This window comes from Salvelinus alpinus, chromosome 38 (genome assembly GCF_045679555.1).
Source record: "Salvelinus alpinus chromosome 38, SLU_Salpinus.1, whole genome shotgun sequence".
Taxonomy (NCBI): Eukaryota; Metazoa; Chordata; class Actinopteri; order Salmoniformes; family Salmonidae; genus Salvelinus; species Salvelinus alpinus.
In genome coordinates, this window is record NC_092123.1 from 14,360,151 (window position 1) to 14,379,969 (window position 19,819).

The 19,819-nt window shown below is 40.9% G+C and overlaps 1 protein-coding gene across 3 annotated transcripts in view; it reads right to left on the minus strand.

The window, feature by feature from the left end:
- Positions 1-1,785: 1,785 nt before the first annotated feature.
- The window catches only part of LOC139566469 (nuclear factor erythroid 2-related factor 2-like), a 41,044-nt gene continuing 23,010 nt past the window's right edge, over positions 1,786-19,819 (minus strand). Inside the window, exons 2-5 of one of the 3 annotated variants that reach the window (XM_071387678.1) lie at positions 12,758-12,994; positions 11,282-11,377; positions 10,951-11,172; positions 1,786-5,536 (exon numbers count right to left, since the gene is read on the minus strand). In XM_071387678.1, the coding sequence (XP_071243779.1) occupies positions 4,337-5,536; positions 10,951-11,172; positions 11,282-11,377; positions 12,758-12,994 (1,755 nt within the window). In that variant the 3' untranslated portion in view covers positions 1,786-4,336. Of the gene's footprint in view, positions 5,537-10,950; positions 11,173-11,281; positions 11,378-12,757; positions 13,028-19,819 lie in introns of all 3 variants that reach the window. The other 2 variants (XM_071387679.1, XM_071387676.1) reach the window with 2 other exon arrangements.

Below are 19,819 nucleotides of genomic sequence, written 5' to 3' on the forward strand. Positions count from 1 at the left end.
TTCTAGCTGCTTTGGTGAGATTTGTGATGGTGGCTGCAATGTAAAACTATGATTTATACCTGAAATATGCAAATTTTTCAAACAAAACATATGCTATACAATAAATCTGTTATAAGACTGTCATCTGATGAAGTTGTTTCTTGGTTAGTGACTAATTATATCTTTATTTGGTCGAATTTGTGATAGCTACCTATGCGGTAAAAAAATTGTGAAAATATGCGGTTGAGTCTTTTGCTATCGTGGTTAGCTAATAGAAATACATATTGTGTCTTCGCTGTAAAACATTTTAAAAATCGGAAATGATGGCTGGATTCACAAGATGTTTATCTTTCATTTGGTGTCTTGGACTTGTGATTTCATGAAAATTATATTATATGATATCCCTGTCGCGTTAGGCTAGGCTATGCTAGTCAGCTTTTTTGCTGGGGGGATCCCGGATCCGGGTTTGTGACTCGTGAGAAGTTAATTCGTTTTTTTTGGGTATCTGTACTTTACTATTTATATTTTGATAACTTTTACTCCACTACATTCCTAAATAAAATAATATACTTGTAACGATGTACGCTGAGAGTCGGGAAGCAAGTTCAGGGAGTGAATACATTTAATTAATTAATTAACACGAAGAAAACAAGAAACACGAACAGCGCACCGACATGAAACAGACACAGAAACAATAATGCCTGGGGAAGGAACCAAAGGGAGTGACATAAATAGGGCAGGTAATCAAGGAGGTGATGGAGAGCTGGTGCGAGTGACGATGGTGACAGGTGCGTGTAATAATCAGCAGTCTGGTGACCTAGAGACCAGAGAGGGAGTATACATGACAGTACCCCCTCCCTGATGCGCGGCTCCAGCCGCAGGACACAGACAACAGGGATGATCCCGGTGACCTAGAGTTGTCATTATCTGTTTTCTGTTACTCGATGCCCAATTTAGAAACCATAAACGAGAAAACAATTTGATGTCCAAATTTCGTAATGTAGAAAAAATATACAACTTTTAATTTCATCTTGTTTGGCCTTGCTGAGATTAATGAAATAGGAATTACCCATAAACACATGGACATGGCCATATTAGGCATAACTCAATTTCTACCTTTTAAGATGCCAAAATATGAATTGTTTTCAGTAATTGTTTTCTGTATCTTAATTGTGTTATGTTTTCTGATTGTTTCAGTGCACGCATTTAACAAGCTTTGGACGAAGGACTTCCACAGGGCCACCATCTACAAAAGTTCACTCAAAAAGGCAATATTTCGGGAACTGGGTTTGATTTCGTTTTTGTTGTTTTAATTATAAAATGTTTCTTAATATATTTTTAACTTCCATTGGTTAATCTATTGCTCAGTTATCATTTGGCTCATGTAAATAATTATGTAGTTGTCCCTTTAAATATCCTAAGGTCAACATCCTCATAGTGTTCCCATTTTTCTCATGTAAATGTTGAAGCTACATAAAAAGATGAAACAATTTATTTTTGAAATATCCAGTCTTTGCTATTTTCTTCATTACCATGCTGATGATTTCAAGTAGTATTCGATACATTTTTTATCTGTTAAAGACATTGAATAATGTGCATATTTATACTGAGTTTGCAGCAAACAGAAAGTTCTGCAAATTCACCACAACAGTTTGCGACAAAACTAATTTGCATGTGAAAATATGAGCTTGTCACAAATTTATGGTAAATTGGCCAAAGGTTTGCCACAACTGTTTGCCAGAAGCCTGTTTTTCTGTAAGGTTAATGAACCTCCACTTAGACATGAAAGGAGGAGAACAATAGAAATGGGGTGGAGATGATCTTTCAACCTTTATTTGCACAAATTTCAACAAAGCCTTACATGAAAACACCCCTGTCATTTTTATCTGTTGTATACTTCAAGAACATGGGGTATCCTCCCCTAGTTAGCATGGTTGGGGTCGATTCAGAATTTAGTTACGAATTGCTCTTGAATTTCAATGAAACTCTTGAATTTTAATTGAATTTGAATTGGACATGCTGTAAGGCATGAATTTGAATTTAATTAAAATGTGCAATTTAGTCTACACTTCACTATTCAAATGTTTATTTTTATATTGAGTATAGATGGTTACCAATACTATGTACACTACCATTCAAAAGTTTGGGGTCACTTAGAAATGTCCTTGTTTTTGAAAGAAAAGCACATTTTTTGTCCATTAAAATAACATCAAATTGATCAGAAATACAGTGTAGACATTGTTAATGTTGTAAATGACTATTGTAGCTGGATACGGTTGATTTTTTATGGAATATCTACAAAGGCATACAGAGGCCCATTACCAGCAACCATCACTCCTGTGCACGTTGTGTTAGCTAATCCAAGTTTATAATTTTAAAAGGCTAACTGATCATTAGAAAACCCTTTTGCAATTATGAAATCTGTTGTCCTGATTAAAGAAGCCATATAACTGGCCTTCTTTAGACTAGTTGAGTATCTGGAGCATCAGCATTTGTGGGTTTGATTACAGGCTCAAAATTTGCCAGAAACAAAGGCTTTCTTCTGAAACTCATCAGTCTATTCTTGTTCTAAGAAATTAAGGCTATTCCATGCGAGAAAATTCCAAGAAACTGAAGATCTCGTACAAAGCTGTGTACTACTCCCCTTCACAGAACAGCGCAAACTGACTCTAACCAGAATAGAAAGAGTAGTGAGAGGCCCCGGTGCACAACTGAGCAAGAGGACAAGCACATTAGAGTCTCTAGTTTGAGAAACAGACGCCTCACAAGTCCTCAACTGGCAGATTCATTAAATAGTAGCTGGTGTAACTGAGTCAGGTTTTGTAGGCCTCCTTGCTCGCACATGCTTTTTCAGTTCTGTCCACACATTTTCCATGGGATTGAGGTCAGGGCTTTGTGATGGCCACTCCAATACCTTGACTTTGTTGTCCTTAAGCCATTTTGCCACAACTTTGGAAGTATGCTTGGGGTCATTGTTCATTTGGAAGACCCATTTGCGACCAAGCTTTACCTTCCTGACTGATGTCTTGAGATGTTGCTTCAATATATCCACTGAATTTTCCATCCTCACGGAGCCATCTATTTTGTGAAGTGCACCAGACCCTCCTGCAGCAAAGTACCCCCACAACATGATGCTGCCACCCCCGTGCTTCACGGTTGGGATGGTGTTCTTCAGCTTGCAAGCATCACCCTTTTTCCTCCAAACGTAACAATGGTCATTATGGCCAAACAGTTCTATTTTTGTTTCATCAGACCAGAGGACATTTCTCCAAAATGTACAATCTTTGTCCCCATGTGCAGTTGCAAACTTTAGTCTCTCTTTTTAATGGCGGTTTTGGAGCAGTGGCTTCTTCCTTGCTGAGCAGCCTTTCAGGTTATGTCAATATAGGACTCGTTTTACTGTGGATATAGATACTTAAGCACCTGTTTCCTCAAGCATCTTCAAAAGGTCTGTTGCTGTTGTTCTGGGATTGATTTGCACTTTTCACACCAAAATACGTTAATCTCTAGGAGACAATATGCGTCTCTTTCCTGAGCGGTATGGTCCCATGGTGTTTATACTTTCGTACTATTGTTTGTGCAGATGAACGTGGTACCTTCAGGTGTTTGGAAATTGCTCCCAAGGATGAACCAGATTTGTGGAGGTCTACCATGTTTTTCTGAGGTCTTGGTTGATTTCTTTTGATTTTCCCCTGATGTCAATGAAAGAGGCACTGAGTTTGAAGGTAGGCCTTGAAATACATCCACAGGTACACCTCCAATTGACTCAAATGATGTCAATTATCCCATCAGAAACTTCTAAAGCCATGACATAATTTTCTGGAATTTTACAATCTGTTTAAAGGCACAGTCAATTGAGTATGTACATTTCTGACCCACTGGAATTGTGATACAGTAAATTATAAGTGAAATAATCTGTCCGTAAACAATTGTTCGAAAAATTACTTGTGTCATGCACAAAGTAGATGTCCTAACTAACTTGCCAAAACGATAGTTTGTTTAGAAATTTGTGAAGTGGTTGAAAAACGAGTTTTAATGACTCCAACCTAAGTGTATGTAAACGTCCGACTTCAACTGTGCATACACACATGTCACCATGTCTCAATTGCAAATAGGGTAGACATCTATTTGCATAGCTATGATTACAGGATCAAAAAAAAGTATTGCTGTACAGAATAAGGAGAGATTTCAACATTGTTGAAAGTGGAATTAAGTGGAATTAAGTTAAATAACACTCCTGTTAAACTACTCCTTAAGCAACATATATACAATTGATAGTCTAGCATAGAACTTTGAGCATGGTAGTCATGTAGAGTAGGTATGAACAAAAGTAATGAAAACAGTGCAATGGAAGAGACTATTTGTCTTCACCCTTGAGTATCTTTTTAACACGAGGCACAAGGAACATGCTGCCGTTGGAGGTCTGCTGGAGGGAGTAGTCACTGGGAGAGTAGGGCTTCCCCTCCTCATCTCTCAGCCGACTGAACACCTCCAGGTACAGACTCCCCAGCTGCTCCTTTAGCTCGTTCAGACTGCCGTTCCTCTGGGCACTCTCTCTGAGCAAGTGCTCCTTCTTCTCGCACAGGGCTTCAAGCTCCCCCTCCAGGTCTGAGATGCTTTCCATCTTGCGCTTGCGGCAGTTCTGGGCTGCCACCTTGTTCTTGCCCCGTCGGCGGATGTCTCGGATCAGGACCAGCTGGACCTCGTTAAGCTGGTGCTTGGACATGAGCTCATTGAAGTCATCCACATGCAGGTTGATAATGAGCTCTACAGCAAAGGGGATCCCCAGGGCCTTGGCCCGCTGTTCGTCTCTGGACAGACGGGACTGGCAGCCTGCATAGCGCCTTCTCGGCTTGTCTTTGGTGAATGGGCGCTGGTTATGGCCGTTGCCCTCTATGAGCTCACTTTTTGGGTAGGGTAGGCTGTCTGCCGGAAGATGGGATACTGGACCAGTGTTGTAAGGGGAGGACTGTTGTTCCTCTCCATGGAGAGACAGTGAGAACATCTCTCTGTACTCGGACCGGTTGCTATCCATCTCCTCCAGGTCTGAGTCGCTGTATCCCGTAGAACTATCGTCCTGATGGGATTTCTTAGGCGAGCTGACATTGTCCATTGACAGACCGGAGTCAGAGAACTCTGTAGCAGTCTTGTGTCCATCTGTCAGGGAAAATTGGGGGACATGTATTTCTGACGATTCCAGTGGTTTGTGTCTCACCTCCTCCTGTGGGTTAGCCTCATTGGAAGTATAGGATAACATGGGGGAGCAAGGTTTTGTGTTTGAGGGGTCAGTGTAGAACACCTTACAGAGGCTGTCTGTGGTGTAGGTTGTGTTGAGCTCCGGGGCTTTCAGAGTAATTTGGTTGAGGTTGTCAGGGGGAACCATCCCTTTGAAGTTGTTGATGGTTGGGACGGGTGGTGTAGTATCTATGTTTGTGACCAAGCCTGGGAGCTCAGGCAAGTAGAAGCTGTAGTTAGGGTCCTGCACCTCTAGGGGCATGCTTGTGCTGGTATAGCCATTCTGATCCAGGATATCTGACACTTGCATTTTTAAGTGCTGCTGTTGAAAATAGAGTAAATCAAAGAATTAGAAAACAGACAGTGACCTATATACATTGTAAAATATTTTATTGAAAGGTGAGACTGTTAATTTCATGTCTTCATTATCATAGTGAAAAAAAAGAGACTTGTATCTCTAGTGGGAAACCCTTATAAACAATGGGTACAATTACTATCTAAAATTGGATAGCATTGCCATTGTAGTCCAAGACTATGTACAGTCATTGGATCAGTGCTATCCTGTGGTGGAACTATATACAGCTCCATAGCAAGTATGAAAACCCTATTCAGTGAAACTTGATCACAGAGTGAATTAATACAATTAATGAATGAATTACATTTTATATGTGTCAAATCGCCAGGTCACATTCAGCCAACTTGACACAACATGGGCCAACATCCCTGTGGAACGCTTTCAACATCTTGTAGAGTCCATGCCCCGATGCATTGAGGCTGTTCTGAGGGCAAAAGGGGGGGGGTGCAACTCACAATTAGGAAGGTGTTCTTAATGTTTTTATACTGGCTATTCTACACACTGAGTAGATATGATCGATACAGTCTCTGGATGTATGAAAACTATTTTGTTGTTCCACCAGAATGTTTTGATCCTCCTAAAAGGTCATTAACCTACTGTTGAGGATGGATGAATATAATTTATAGATCGTACCTAGTAAACGTATGCCTCTCCAGTTCAGTGGCACTGAACATCAATTTACACATTGAGCAGGCAAGATCTTGCAAGTTAATTGCAGACACTCAGATCCACTTCTCTCTCTAAACTAGAGGCCATTCATTTCACATTTTAGTCAGTTGGCAGATGCTCTAATCAAATCAATTTGTATTTGTCACATGCTTCGTAAACAACAGGTGTGGACTAACAGTGAAACGCTTACTTATGGGTCCTTCCCAACAATGCAGAGATTTGTTTTTGGAGAAAAAATTGAAAAGTAAAACACGTAATAATAGATGCATTAACCTACTGTTGAGGATGGATGAATATAATTTATCGACCGTACCTGGTAAACGTATGCCTCTCCAGTTCAGTGGAACTCTCGGGTAATTATTTGAAAGATTTGGTAATGGGATTGACTATGGACTTATTCCAACTGGATTGCAGAACACTGTACTCTAAACAAATTCAGAGCAAACCATGTAGAACTTCAGTTAATTTAGAGTAATTAAGACTTAATTAAGAAGTTTATCAATGACAAATGCTTTCCCATTTTTTGCTGTGTCAATCGCCTTCTTAACTTCTGCCACGGACAACTCCTCATTTACAGTGAGGGAAAAAAGTATTTGATCCCCTGCTGATTTTGTACGTTTGCCCACTGACAAAGAAATTATCAGTCTATAATTTTAATGGTAGGTTTATTTGAACAGTGAGAGACAGAATAACAACAAAAATATCCAGAAAAATGCATGTCAAAAATGTTATAAATTGATTTGCATTTTAATGAGAGAAATAAGTATTTGACCCCTTCTCAATCAAAAAGATTTCTGGCTCCCAGGTGTCTTTCATACAGGTAACGAACGGAGATTAGGAGCACACTCTTAAAGGGAGTGCTCCTAATCTCAGTTTCTTACCTGTATAAAAGATACCTGTCCACAGAAGCAATCAATCAATCAGATTCCAAACTCTCCACCATGGCCAAGACCAAAGAGCTCTCCAAGGATGTCAGGGACAAGATTGTAGACCTACACAAGGCTGGAATGGGCTACAAGACCATCGCCAAGCAGCTTGGTGAGAAGGTGACAACATTTTCTGTGATTATTCGCAAATGGAAGAAACACAAAAGAACTGTCAATCTCCCTCAGCCTGGGGCTCCATGCAAGATCTCACCTCGTGGAGTTGCAATGATCATGAGAACGGTGAGGAATCAGCCCAGAACTACACAGGAGGATCTTGTCAATGATCTCAAGGCAGCTGGGACCATAGTCATCAAGAAAACAATTGGTAACACACTATGCCGTGAAGGACTGAAATCCTGCAGCGCCCGCAAGGTCCCCCTGCTCAAGAAAGCACATATACATGCCCGTCTGAAGTTTGCCAATGAACATCTGAATGATTCAGAGGACAACTGGGTGAACGTGTTGTGGTCAGATGAGACCAAAATGGAGTTCTTTGGCATCAACCCAACTTGCCGTGTTTGGAGGAGGAGGAATGCTGCCTATGACCCCAAGAAACCATCCCCACCGTCAAACATGGAGGTGGAAACATTATGCTTTGGGGGTGTTTTTCTGCTAAAGGGACAGGACAACTTCACCGCATCAAAGGGACGATGGACGGGCCCATGTACCGTCAAATCTTGGGTGAAAACCTCCTTCCCTCAGCCAGGGTATTGAAAACGGGTCGTGGATGGGTATTCCAGCATGACAATGACCCAAAACACACGGCCAAGGCAACAAAGGAGTGGCTCAAGAAGAAGCACATTAAGGTCCTGGAGTGGCCTAGCCAGTCTCCAGACCTTAATCCCATAGAAAATCTGTGGAGGGAGCTGAAGGTTCGAGTTGCCAAACGTCAGCCTCGAAACCTTAATGACTTGAAGAAGATCTGCAAAGAGGAGTGGGACAAAATCCCTCCTGAGATGTGTGCAAACCTGGTGGCCAACTACAAGAAACGTCTGACCTCTGTGATTGCCAACAAGGGTTTTGCCACCAAGTACTAAGTCATGTTTTGCAGAGGGGTCAAATACTTATTTCCCTCATTAAAATGCAAATCAATTCATAACATTTTTGACATGCGTTTTTCTGGATTTTTTTGTTGATATTCTGTCTCTCACTGTTCAAATAAACCTACCATTAAAATTATAGACTGATCATTTCTTTGTCAGTGGGCAAACGTACAAAATCAGCAGGGGATCAAATACTTTTTTCCCTCACTGTAGGTACAGGTTACAGTTGAAGTCGGAAGTTTACATACACTTAGGTTGGAGTCAATAAAGCTCATTTTTCAACCACTCCACAAATTTCTTGTTAACAAACTATCGTTTTGGCAAGTCGGTTAGAACATCTACTTTGTGCATGACACAAGTAATTTTTTCTAACAATTGTTTACAGACAGATTATTTAACTTATAATTCACTGTATCACAATTCCAGTGGGTCAGAAGTTTATGTACACTAAGTTGACTGTGCCTTTAAACAGCTTGGAAAATTCCAGAAAATTATGTCATGGCTTTAGAAGCTTCTGATAGGCTAATTGACATAATTTGAGTAATTTGGTGAAACGTACCTGTGGATGTATTTCAAGGCCTACCTTCAAACTCAGTGCCTCTTTCCTTGACATCAGGGGAAAATCAAAAGAAATCAGCCAAGACCTCAGAAAAAAATTGTAGACCTCCACAAGTCTGGTTCAACCTTGGGAGCAATTTCCAAACACCTGAAAGTACCACGTTCATCTGCACAAACAATAGTACGAAAGTATAAACATCCATGGGACCACGCAGCCGTCATACCGCTCAGGAAGGAGACGCATTCTGTCTCCGAGAGATGAAAGTACTTTGGTGCGAAAAGTGCAAATCAATCCCAGAACAACAGCAAAGGACCTTGTGAAGATGCTGGAGGAAACAGGTACAAATGTATCTATATCCACATTAAAACAAGTCCTAAATCGACATAACCTGAAAGGTTACTCAGCAAGGAAGAAGCCACTGCTCCAAAACCGCCATAAAAAAAGCCAGATTACAGTTTGCAACTGCACATGGGGACAAAGATCTTACTTTTTGGAGAAATATCCTCTGGTCTGATGAAACAAAAATAGAACTGTTTGGCCATAATGACCATCGTCATGTTTGGAGGAAAAATGGTGAGTCTTGCAAGCCGAGGAACACCATCCCAACTGTGAAGCACGGGGGTGGCAGCATCATGTTGTGGGGGTGCTTTGCTGCAGGAGGGACTGGTGTACTTCACAAAATATATGGCATCATGAGGACGGAAAATTACGTGGATATTTTGAAGCAATATCTCAAGACATCAGTCAGGAAGTTAAAGCTTGGTCGCAAATGGGTCTTCCAAATGAACAATGACCATAAGCATACTTCCAAAGTTGTGGCAAAATGGCTTAAGGACAACGAAGTCAAGGTATTGGAGTGGCCTTCACAAAGCCCTGACCTCAATCCCATGGAAAATGTGTGGTCAGAACTGAAAAAGCGTGTGCGATCAAGGAAGCCTACAAACCTGACTCAGTTACACCAGCTCTGTCAGGAAGAATGGGCCGAAATTCACCCAACTTATTGTGGGAAGCTTGTGGAAGGCTACCTGAAACGTTTGACCCAAGTTAAACAATTTAAAGGCAAAGCTACCAAACACTAATGTAGTGTATGTTAACTTCTGACCCACTGGGAATGTGATGAAAGAAATGAAAGCTGAAAAAAATCATTCTCTCTACTATCATTCTGACATTTCAATACAGTATATAAGAGGGTTCTGAGTTTGACGTTGTGTTTTTAACCTTTATTTAACTAGGCAAGTCAGTTAAGAACAAATTCTTATTTTCAATGACGGCCTTGGAACAGTGACTTGTTCAGGGGCAGAACGACAGATTTTTACCTTGTCAGCTCGGGGATTGATATTGCAACCTTTCGGTTACTAGTACAACGCTCTAATCACTAGGCTACCTGCTGCCGCTACCTGCCATTTCCCAGTTTAGTTTTCAGGGAACATGTGTCTTAATAAAAATCTTCCTCAAAATATGCCACATTTTCATTACCTGAGAACAAACTTGCAAACCCCTTCTCACACTCATTAAGTACCTGTGTAATATCGAACTTCAGCCCCCCTGCTCTTCACTGACTTCCATTGGAATTGTCTTATGTCGTTTTGGTCCCAACTTATTTGGTTCCAGGAACTGTTGAGAATTTCTTGTCTGTATCTCCTCAAGGTGTAATACCTGCCCTCTCTGATATCTCTGTTTGAATAGGCTCAGTCTTTAATCAAACACATGCTGTTTTTTCTTAAAATCTTATCTTGTATTCCTATCTTTACACTGTAGAAATAAGTGCTCAGCCTTGCGGCGTACAGATCATAGGTCCCTTAACTCATCATTCCAATTAGGCTTGTTCGGCTTGTAAACTTTCCTGGACTTGAGTTCGATGAGTTCTAATGTGCGTGCTATTTCAGTACATAGAAACTCATTTGACAAATGTATTTTCTTGCATTTAGGCCTATGCGGGGTACGTACATTTTGTGTGATGCACAATAATACCTGTTTGAGAAAGTTCATGCCAACAGAAAAGGACATAAATAAAAGAGAATTATCAGGAGGTCTACTTTTCAAATTTATTCTAACAAAGGCGTGCTTGTGCTGTGTCCTCGCCCGCCCTACTGCAGCAGCCACTTGTTGTTCTTTAGGTGTCCATTACCTAGCTGAACAGGGCTTGTTGTGGCTTTATGAATTGTTCCATTGTGTCATACCTACCTCGAGCTCAGGCAGGGAGAGCAGCTCCATCCAGGCCTGCTCCACATCCACAGGGGCTGGATCCAGAGACGCAGGCACAGCAGTGGGAGCCTTGTGGGGGGCCAGCAGAGCAGAGAGCATGGGGTTCTGGGCCACAGGTGACTGCTGGGAGGTCAGCATATCTGGCCTACTGTTGCCAATGAAAGGGGAGGGCATGACATGAGCAGGAGGAGGATGGGGGAGCTAGAATACACAGACAAATACTGGAAATTAGAGGGGATGCATTGATAAGAGGAAAAACAGATTGGAATTATGTTACTGGTTTGTAGGTATTGGTAGTGTATTCTCTTACCTTAATGGTTTCTACTAAAGGGAATGTCTCTGCGAGAAGCTGCATGCACTCATCAAATGAAAGTGCATCCCCATCCACTCTGGAAAAAATGGTGTTCTACAAAAACAGACACACAGATATAAATGACTGGCTGTATGAGCGATAAAGTTATAACATTTTTTTTTTTTCACCTTAGCCAAATATATTGGTTTTTCACAATTCCTGACATTTAATCCCTTTAACATTCCCTGTCTTAGGTCAGTTAGGATCACCACTTTATTTTAGGAATGTGAAATGTCAGAATATTACTAGAGAGAATGATTTATTTCAGCTTTTATTTCTTTCATCACATTCCCAGTGGGTCAGAAGTTTACATACACTCAATTAGTATTTGGTAGCATTGCCTTTAAATTGTTTAACTTGGGTCAAACATTTTGGGTAGCCTTCCACAAGCTTCCCACAATAAGTTGGGTGAATTTTGGCCCATTCCTCCTGACAGAGCTGGTGAAACTGAGTCAGATTTGTAGGCCTCCTTGCTCGCACACGCTTTTTCAGTTCTGCCCACAAATATTCTATAGGATTGAGGTCAGGGCTTTGTGATGGCCACTTCAATACTTTGACTTTGTTGTCCTTAAGCCATTTTGCCACAACTTTGGAAGTATGCTTGGAGTCATTGTCCATTTGGAAGACCCATTTGCGACCAAGCTTTAACTTCCTGACTGAAGTCTTGAGATGTTGCTTCAATATATCCACCGAATTTTCGTCCTCATAATGCCATCTATTTTGTGAAGTTCACCAGTCCCTCCTGCAGCAAAGGCACCCCCACAACATGATGCTGCCACCCCCGTGCTTCACTGTTGGGATGATGTTCTTCGGCTTCCAAGCCTCCCCTTTTTTCCTCATAACATAATGATGGTCATTACGGCCAAACAGTTCTATTTTTGTTTGATCAGATCAGAAGATATTTCTCCAAAAAGTACAATCTTTGTCCCCATGTGCAGTTGCAAACCGTAGTCTGTTTTTTTTGGGTGGTTTTGGAGCAGTGGCTTCTTCCTTGCTGAGCGGCCTTTCAGGTTTTGTCGATATAGGACTCGTTTTACTGTGGATATAGATACTTTTGTATACCACCCTCAAAATGAATATTTAAAAAAAACAAGACACAGAACACATACATTTCCCTAGCATAAATGCTAATCTCATTACTCTTTTCTATTCCAGAGGGGACGGACGGACGGACGGACGGACGGACGGACGGACGGACGGACGGACGGACGGACGGACGGACGGACGGACGGACAGACAGACAGACAGACAGACAGACAGACAGACAGACAGACAGACAGACAGACAGACAGACAGACAGACAGACAGACAGACAGACAGACAGACAGACAGACAGACAGACAGACAGACAGACAGACAGACAGACAGACAGACAGACAGACAGACAGACAGACAGACAGACAGACAGACAGACAGACAGACAGACACAGATACCTGGTTTCCCTCTGGGGTGGTATCTGTGTTGGGCAGCTCTGGTTCACTGGGTAGCAGGCAGGGCATGAACTCTCCAGTCTCCTCGTCCAGCTCTAGCTGTTCCAGCAAGGCCTTATCCTGCTCCCTCAGCAGGTGCAGCCTCTTCTCCTCCTCCAGTTCCCTCTGCCTGCGCAGCTCATCCTCCTTCTGCCGCAGGCTCAGGTCAAACACCTCCCGCTCGGCACCCAGGTCAATGTCCTGCCTCCACAGGATGTCAATCAAGTTCATATCCTGGCAGGAGAACAATGACCATAGTGAGTTAAGATAGGAGGATAGCAGGACAACACTACAGCCAACACCACTGCTACTCCAACTATTCTTATCTGCTCTTTAATTATTTGTTATTCTTATTTCTTACTTTTTTGTTGGTATTTTCTTAAAACTGCATTGTTGGTTAAGGGCTTGTAAGTAAGCATTTCACTGTAACGTCTACACCTGTTGAATTCGGCGCATGTGACAAATGCGATTTGATTTGATTTGAAGGCAGTGATCTTTAAAGAACCACTTTTAATGCAGGGATCCTGAAGTATTTGACAAAGCGTTAGGATAAGATGGATATTATATTATCACCCATCACGAACAAACAGAAGGCAGACAAGTGGGATCAAAAAGGGTGTGTCGACAATACCCAGAAAGCTTCTCTGTGCCACGTATTGTATCCCCTGTTCCCCTCCCTGTGGACAGCTGTCCCTTACCCCCACCTTTAGCCATGACACAACTCAATCAGATGAGATGTATGACGAGGATGTATGAATAATACATGCTGTTCTCCTCATTCTTAAAGCAGGATGGCTCCACACCCACGTGTACATTTCAGCAACCTCCAACACCAGCATCTAGCTAAACCACCAAATACCATCAGGAATGACTGAGCAAGATCCACTAAAGAGCGCAGAGTAAAATATGAGTATTACATGCATGAAGTTATAGATACATATTGCACAGCTTACAAAGCCAGCATTCTTTGATGTCCTTGATCAGCCTTTGTTTCTATATGCAAGAGCAGCACAGTGTGGCTGAAAGACGCTGCTCAACTCAATAATAAGCTATTGGCCGAGATACTCTCTGATTGGTAATTATTATTCAGCAGGCTTGGATTTCAGTCCAATCGCAAACATGCTGGCACTGGACCAAATCTAATCTGACCAATAGGTAACAAGACAAATTAGTTCTGTTTGATAAAGCTGAACCCATATAAGAACCTCTCACAGCTATTATATCATTGGTTGCTTCATAAGATTTCTATTATATTCTATTGTCTACAGTTTTTACACTGAATATTAAACGTAACACCTAATATTTGGCTGGTAGACTGCCAAACATGTGTTTGGACTGTGAGGCAGTTTCATTCATTGGACTGCCTCTGGAATGTTGCAGTAACTGCTCTAGGCTGTTCACCTCTACAATCATCATGCAAAATGCATTTGATGAATACACCTGCTAGCAAGGCACACATTTTTGAAGATTTGTCCCAACTCATTTATTTTCAAGATGACAGTAGGAGCCACAGACATTGTGGGGCTGTTTCCTGGACCCAGATTAAGCATAGGACTAAAATATGAATTTTTCCATTGACAATTATGTCTATCTTAAAAAGCTTAATCTCGGTTCTGGGTCCAAGCGGCAAAACTATCTCTGGGTATCAAAGGTTCTTTTCACAAACACATTCAGCTCATTATGTGGCCATGAAGCTTCAAGAGTGTGTGGTGTTGACTCAGTAACAAGCTAAACATCCATTACAAAAGAGTTTCAAAGGAATGCAAGGCGAGGATCAAAAGGACAGACAGTGACCTTGACTCAACCAACATCAACCCTTTGGCTCAGTAGATAACAACAAGAAAACTATTCTGGTAAAGTACACATTTTCCTCCCGTATCAGTTGTTTTACCCCCCATTAAACAATAAAATCGGCCATTAACTTCATATTTATGGCTGGACGGCTGTTGTGATAGCGTTATTGCCACTGTATTGGGGCAGTTTTTGAATGATTATTCCCTGCTTTATGACTAGGCGGTCACACTATAGTCTTTCCACTAATGTGTAAAATCAGGGCAGCTTTAGAAGTTTTTCGCCATACAGCATCACAGGGACTACTCTTCTAAATAAAATAACCGACAATTCCGAATAAAATGCATGCAATAACTTGAATTGGCCATAAGTAAATGACTGAGTATGTGTCTGTCCATTCTCAGGAGTCACGTCTCCTTTAATGGACCAAGCAGCAGTTGAAACAATAACAAAGCGTTCTCCATGCCACTGTTTCGGTAAAAAGCTGATGGATGGGGCTGGAGAAATGTAATCACTCTCAAATTCAGACAGAGCTTTGGATGCAAGGACTTGATATAGTCATTATAGTTGTAACTATGTTTTGAGGCAAAACAGTATTTGTTTAAAATCATTGGCGTAAAACAAGCTTATATTTTGGGTTCTGGTGGGGTACGATAGTTAAACTAAGCTCAAGAGGCATTTATAAAAATGTTATATTCTTCAAAAATCTATGGGTACATATTATAAATTTTTATGTCCTAAAATGGATGTAGCAACTACTGTTTTCCCCTTTAGAGTTACATGAGTGAATGGGGTACAGAAATAAATGGAATATCAGACAATATCAGTCATTGCAACTTCACACATACATACGCACTATACATACACATGGATTTAGTACTGTAGATATGTGGTAGTGGTGGAGTCGGGGCCTGAGGGCACACAGTGTGTTGTGAAATCTGTGAATGTATTGCAATGTTTTAAAATTGTATAAACTGCCTTAATTTTGCTGGACCCCAGGAAGAGTAGCTGCTGCTTTGGCAGCAGCTAATTGGGATCCATAATAAATACAAATACACGTCTTTCAGGTGAACGGATGTGTGGTTCCCACCGTGAAGCATGGAGGAGAAGGTGTGATGGTTGGGGGTGGTTTTGCTGGTAAATCAGTGATTTATTTGGAATTCAAGGCACACTTAACCAGCATGGCTACCACAGCATTCTGCAGCGATACGCCATCCTATCTGGTTTGCGCTTAGTGGGACTATCATTTGTTTTCAACAGGACAATGACCCAACACACCTCAAGGCTGTGTAAGGGCTATTTGACCAAGAAGGAGAGTGATGGAGTGCTACATCAGATGACTTGGCCTGCACAACCACCCGACCTCAACCCAAGTGAGATGGTTTGAGATGAGAAGGACCGCAGAGTGAAGGAAAAGTAGCCAACAAGTGCTCGGCATATGTGGGAACTGCTCCAAGACTGTTGGAAAAGCATTCCTCATGAAGCTGTTTGAGAGAATGCCAATGAGTGTGTAAAGCTGTAACATTGCTTGAAATACACAGTGCCTTCCGAAAGTATTCACAGCTCTTACATTTTACACAATTTGTTATGTTACAAAGTTGGATTAAAATGTTTTAATTGGTCATTTTTTGTAAATGATCCACACACACACAATGCTCTGTAATGTCAAAGTGGGATTGTTTTTCTTTTTTTCTTTTAATGAATGAAAAATAAAACAACATTATATCTTGATTTGTCAAGCCCTGGCCATAGAGAGGCTTTTATTCTCTATTTTGGTTAGGCCAGGGTGTGACTAGGGTGTGCATTCTAGTTTATTTATTTCTATGTTTTGTATTTCTATGTTTTGGCCGGGTATGGTTCTCAATCAGGGACAGCTGTCTATCGTTGTCTCTGATTGGGAATCATACTTAGACAGCCTTTTTTCCTTTGGTGTTTGTGGGTAGCTGACTTTGTTAGTGGCACTATAGCCCTCGTAAGCGTCACGGTCGTGGCTTTGTTTCTTGTTGGCGACATTCTAAATAAAAGAAAATGTACGCTCACCACGCTGCACCTTGGTCTGGTCATTTCCACCTAGACAACGGCTGTGACATGATTAGATAAGTATTCAACCCCCTAAGTCAAAGCTCTGTCAATAGCTTGCTAGATAGATTTTTACAAGTCTTGCCATAGATCTTCAAGCCGATTTAAGGCATAACTGTAACTCTGCCACTCAGGAACATTCAATGTCGTCTTGGTAAGCAACTCCAGTGTATATTTGGCCTTGTGTTTAGGTTATTTTGCTACTAAAAAGGTGAATTTGTCTCCCAGTGACTGTTTGAAAGCAGACTGAACCAGTTTTACCTCCAGGATTTTGCCTGTACTTAGCTCTATTAAATATATATTTATCCTAAAAAACTCCCACGTCCTTGCTGATGACAAGCATACCCATAACATGATGGAGCCAACACCATGCTTGGAAATATGGAGAGTGGTACTCAGTGATGTGTTGTGTTAGATTTGCCCCAAACATAACGCTTTGTAATCCAGACAAAAAGTTTATTTCTTTGCCACAGTATTTTCCGTATTACTTTAGTGCCTTATTGCAAACAGGTTGCACGTTTTGGAATATTTTTATTCTGTACAAGCTTCCTTCTTTATAATCTATTTAGGTTAGTATTGTGGAGTAACTACAATGTTGTTGATTCATCCTCAGTTTTCTCCTATCACAGCCATTAAACTCGAACTGTTTTAAAATCACCATTGGCCTCATGGTAAAATCCCTGAGCGGTTTCCTTCCTCTCCGGGAAACGAGTTAGGAAGGACGCCTGCATCTTTGTAGTGACTGAGTGTATTGATACACCATCCAAAGCGTAATTGATAACTTCAGCATGCTCAAAGGGAAACGCTTTCTTTTATATTTACCCATCTACCAATAGGTGCCCTTTGCAAGGCATGGGAAAACCTCCCTGGTCTTTGTGGTTGAATCTCTGCTTGAAATTCACTTCTCGACTGAGGGACATAACACAATTGTATGTGTGTGGTGTAGAGATCGGGTAGTCATTCAAAAAGCATGTTATTGCACACAGACTGAGTCTATGCAACTTATTATGACACTTATTAAGCACTCTTTTCTACTCCTGAACGTATTTAGGTTTGCCATAACAAAAGGGTTTAAATACTTGACTCAAGACATTACATCTTTTCATATTTTTATTAATTTGCAAGAAAATCTAACGACAAAAATTCCACTTTGACAATATGGGGTATTGTGTGTAGATCAGTGACACAATCTAAATGTAATCCATTTTAAATTCAGGGTGCAACACAAATGTGGAAAAAGTCAATGGGTGTGAATACCTTCTGAAGGCACTGTAGTATTGTGCCAAAATTTTATTGAAACTGTCTCCAGTATAATATGTACTCTGTTGCAGTGACGGTCTGGCTCTCTGAAAACTACTTAGGGCCACGCCACCTTTCACCACCTGGGAAAATATTACAGCAGAGAGGGTGATGTAACTGCATGTGCACATTCCTGTTTAGCGTGTGGATTGTGCAGATAACATGGCAGCATGACCATCCCACAACACAATGGAATGCATTTTCATGTGTCTAAATGCCTTGAAATACAATGTGTTGTGGTGTCAGTTGACTAGGTCAACAGTATGAAAGGAAAACAAATGTGAGAGTTGGGTGAGACTCACCTGGCCCTGTGAGCATGACAAGTAAGGTGAAGGCTCATTTGTCAATCTTATCTCAGTCGACTACACAATACATCTTTCATTTCAGGCCCACGCAAACCCGTTTATCAACTAACAAAAGAAAGGGAGAGGTGAACACAGCTACAGGCAAAGTTATATTAGCAGGACTATCAATCAGCCAGCATTGGAACCTGATAAAGCAGCCTGACTAGAGGCCAATCTCAGGCTGATCTTTATTTTAATGTTTAAAATATTAACTTCCTTTTACCAGGTTAGTCTCATTGAGATTAAAAATCTCTGACCTGGCCAAAATAGCAACACACAAAATGTCATGCAAAAACACATTTACAACATAAAACACAAAGTACTACAGTTTAAAAACATAAATTTACACATTGAGCAGGCAAAATCTTGCAAGTTAGTTGTAGACACTCAGATCCACTTCTCTCTCTAAACTAGAGGCCATTAATTTCAAATTTTAGTCAGTTGGGCAGATGCTCTTATCAAATCAATTTGTATTTGTCACATGCTTCGTAAACAACAGGTGTGGACTAACAGTGAAACACTTACTTATGGGTCCTTCCCAACAATGCAGAGATTTTTTTGAGAGAGAAATGGAAAAGTAAAACACGTAATAATAGATGTATTAACCTACTGTTGAGGATGGATGAATATAATTTATCGACTGTACCTAGTAAACTTATGCCTCTCCAGTTCAGTGGCACTCTCTGGTAATCTTTTAATGATTTGGTAATGGGATTTACTATGGATTTATACCAAGTGGATGGCAGTATACTGTACTCTAAACGAATTCAGAGCAAACCATGTAGAACTTCAGCTAATTTAGAGGATTTTAATGCTGGTAAATCAGGGATTCATTTGGAATTCAAGACACACTTAACCAGCATGGCTACCACAGCGTTCTGCAGCAATACGCCATTCAATCTGGTTTGCGCTTAGTGAGACTGTCATTTGTTTTACAACAGGACAATGACCAAACACACCTCAAGGCTGTGTAAGGGCTATTTAACCAAGAAGGAGAGTGATGGAGTGCTGCATCAGATGACCTGGCCTGCACAACCACCCAACCTCAACCCAAATGAGATGGTTTGGGATGAGTTGGACCGCAGAGTGAAGGAAAAGTAGCCAACAAGTGCTCGGCATATGTGGGAACTCCTTCAAGACTGTTGGAAAAGCATTCCTCATGAAGCTGTTTGAGAGAATGGCAATGAGTGTCAAAAGCTGTCACATTGCTTGAAATACAGTGCCTTCCGAAAGTATTCACAGCTCCTTACTTTTAACACATTTTGTTATGTTACAAAGTTGGATTAAAATGTATTTAATTGGTAATTTTTTGTAAATGATCCACACACAATACTCTAATGTCAAAGTGGTAAAAAATTATATGATTTTCTTTCAATTAATGAAAAATAAAACACCATTATATCTTGATTAGATAAGTATTCAACCCCCTAAGTCAAAGCTCTGTCAATAGCTTGTTAGACAGATTTTTACATGTCTTGCCATAGATCTTCAAGCCGATTTAAGGCATAACTGT